Here is a 1723-nt window from a genome sequence, read left to right as displayed (position 1 = left end):
CTCGGAAGAGCCCATCACCATCCTGACTGTCATTTTGGATGCCGACTTAACAAAAATGACACCAAAGCAGAGGATTGAACTCTTAAGCAGAATGAGAAGCTTCTCGGAGGTGGAACTTCCTAACATGAAGCTGGTTCCTGTTGTAAATAACAGACTCTTTGACATGTCAGCCTTCATGGCTGGACCAGGAAATGCAAAGAAGGTGGTGGAAAATGGGGCCTTACTCTCATGGAAACTGGGATGTTCTCTGAGCCAAAACAGCGTCCCCAACATCAGCAAGGTGGAGGCTCCAGCTAAGGAAGGAACCATGTCTGCCCGCCTTGGCTACCCTGTCGTTGGCTGGCACATTGCTAACAAGAAACCTCACCTCCCAAAGAGGATGCGACGGCAGATCAACGCCACCCCCACGCCTTTGACCGCCATCGGGCCGCCCACCACTGCCATGCAGGAACCGCCGACCAGGATCGTCCCCACGCCGACGTCACCCGCCATCGCGCCTCCCACAGAGACGACGGCACCCCCCGTCCGGGAGCCCATACCGCTGCCGAGGAAGCCCACGGTCACCATCAGAACAAGGGGCCCCATCATCCAGACGCCCACTCTGGGACCGATCCAGCCAACCAGGGTAGCAGAAGGTACCGGCACGGCCTCCGTGCCAATTCGCCCCACAATGCCTGGGTACGTAGAGCCCACCGCGGTGATCACACCACCCACAACTACCACCAAGAAACCCAGAGTCTCCACTCTGAAGCCAGCCACGCCATCCACGACAGATTCCTCCACGGCGACAACGCGAAGGCCTACTCGAAGACCCAAGACTCCTCGTCCAACGAAGCCTCCCGGCACCACCAGATCCCCCATCTCCAAGCTGACCACAGCCTCCCCGCCGGGCCGCGTACGCACCACAGCTAGCGGGCTCCCCCGGCCCTGGGAACCAAACGAGCCCCCCAAGCTGACAAACCACATCGACAGGGTTGACGCGTGGGAGGGCACCTACTTCGAGGTTAAAATACCCTCGGATACCTTCTACGACAAGGAAGACACCACCACTGACAAACTGCAGCTGACCTTGAAGCTGAAGGAGCAGCAGATGATAGAGGAGAATTCATGGGTGCAGTTCAACAGCACCAGCCAGCTCATGTACGGCATGCCGGACCACAACCACATCGGGAAGCACGAGTACTTCATGTACGCCACTGACAAAGGCGGGCTCTTCGCCGTGGATGCTTTTGAAATCCACGTCCACAAACGCCCACACGGGGACAAGTCTCCGGTGAAGTTCAAAGCCAGGCTGGAAGGGGACCACAATGCAGTGGTGAATGACATCAATAAGAAGATCATGCTGGTGAAGAAGCTGGCCCTGGCCTTTGGCGACAGGAACAGCAGCACCATCACGGTGCAGGACATCGCCAAAGGCTCAATCGTTGTGGAGTGGACAAACAACACGCTGCCCCTAGAGCCCTGCCCCCGGGAGCAGATACGGACTTTGAGCAAAAAAATTGCAGATGACTCCGGTGGGCCAAGCCTGGCTTTCTCCAACGTCTTGCAGCCCGAGTTCAAGCCGCTGAACGTGTCGGTGGTCGGCTCTGGCAGCTGCAGGTACATCCAGTTCATCCCCGTGACGAAGGACGGAAGGGTGATCTCGGAGGCAACGCCCACGGTGGCAGCGGGCAAAGACCCCGAGAAGAGCAGCGAGGACGACGTGTACCTGCACACCGTCATC

At 58.1% G+C, this 1723-nt stretch overlaps 1 protein-coding gene across 1 annotated transcript in view; it reads left to right on the top strand.

Moving 5' to 3' along the window:
• Window positions 1–1723, top strand: part of DAG1 (dystroglycan 1 (dystrophin-associated glycoprotein 1)) — a gene marked incomplete at its 3' end in the record, with an annotated part of 16509 nt that overhangs the window by 14415 nt on the left and 371 nt on the right. The window contains 1 exon segment of the mRNA XM_008947540.1: window positions 1–1723. This exon segment is cut by the window's left edge and continues 287 nt beyond it; it is cut by the window's right edge and continues 24 nt beyond it. Within this exon segment, the coding sequence (XP_008945788.1) occupies window positions 1–1723 (1723 nt within the window).

The sequence above is a fragment of the Merops nubicus genome, unplaced genomic scaffold, assembly GCF_000691845.1.
Source record: "Merops nubicus isolate BGI_N331 unplaced genomic scaffold, ASM69184v1 scaffold1939, whole genome shotgun sequence".
NCBI lineage: Eukaryota > Metazoa > Chordata > Aves > Coraciiformes > Meropidae > Merops > Merops nubicus.
This window is presented reverse-complemented; position numbering and strand designations above follow the sequence as displayed.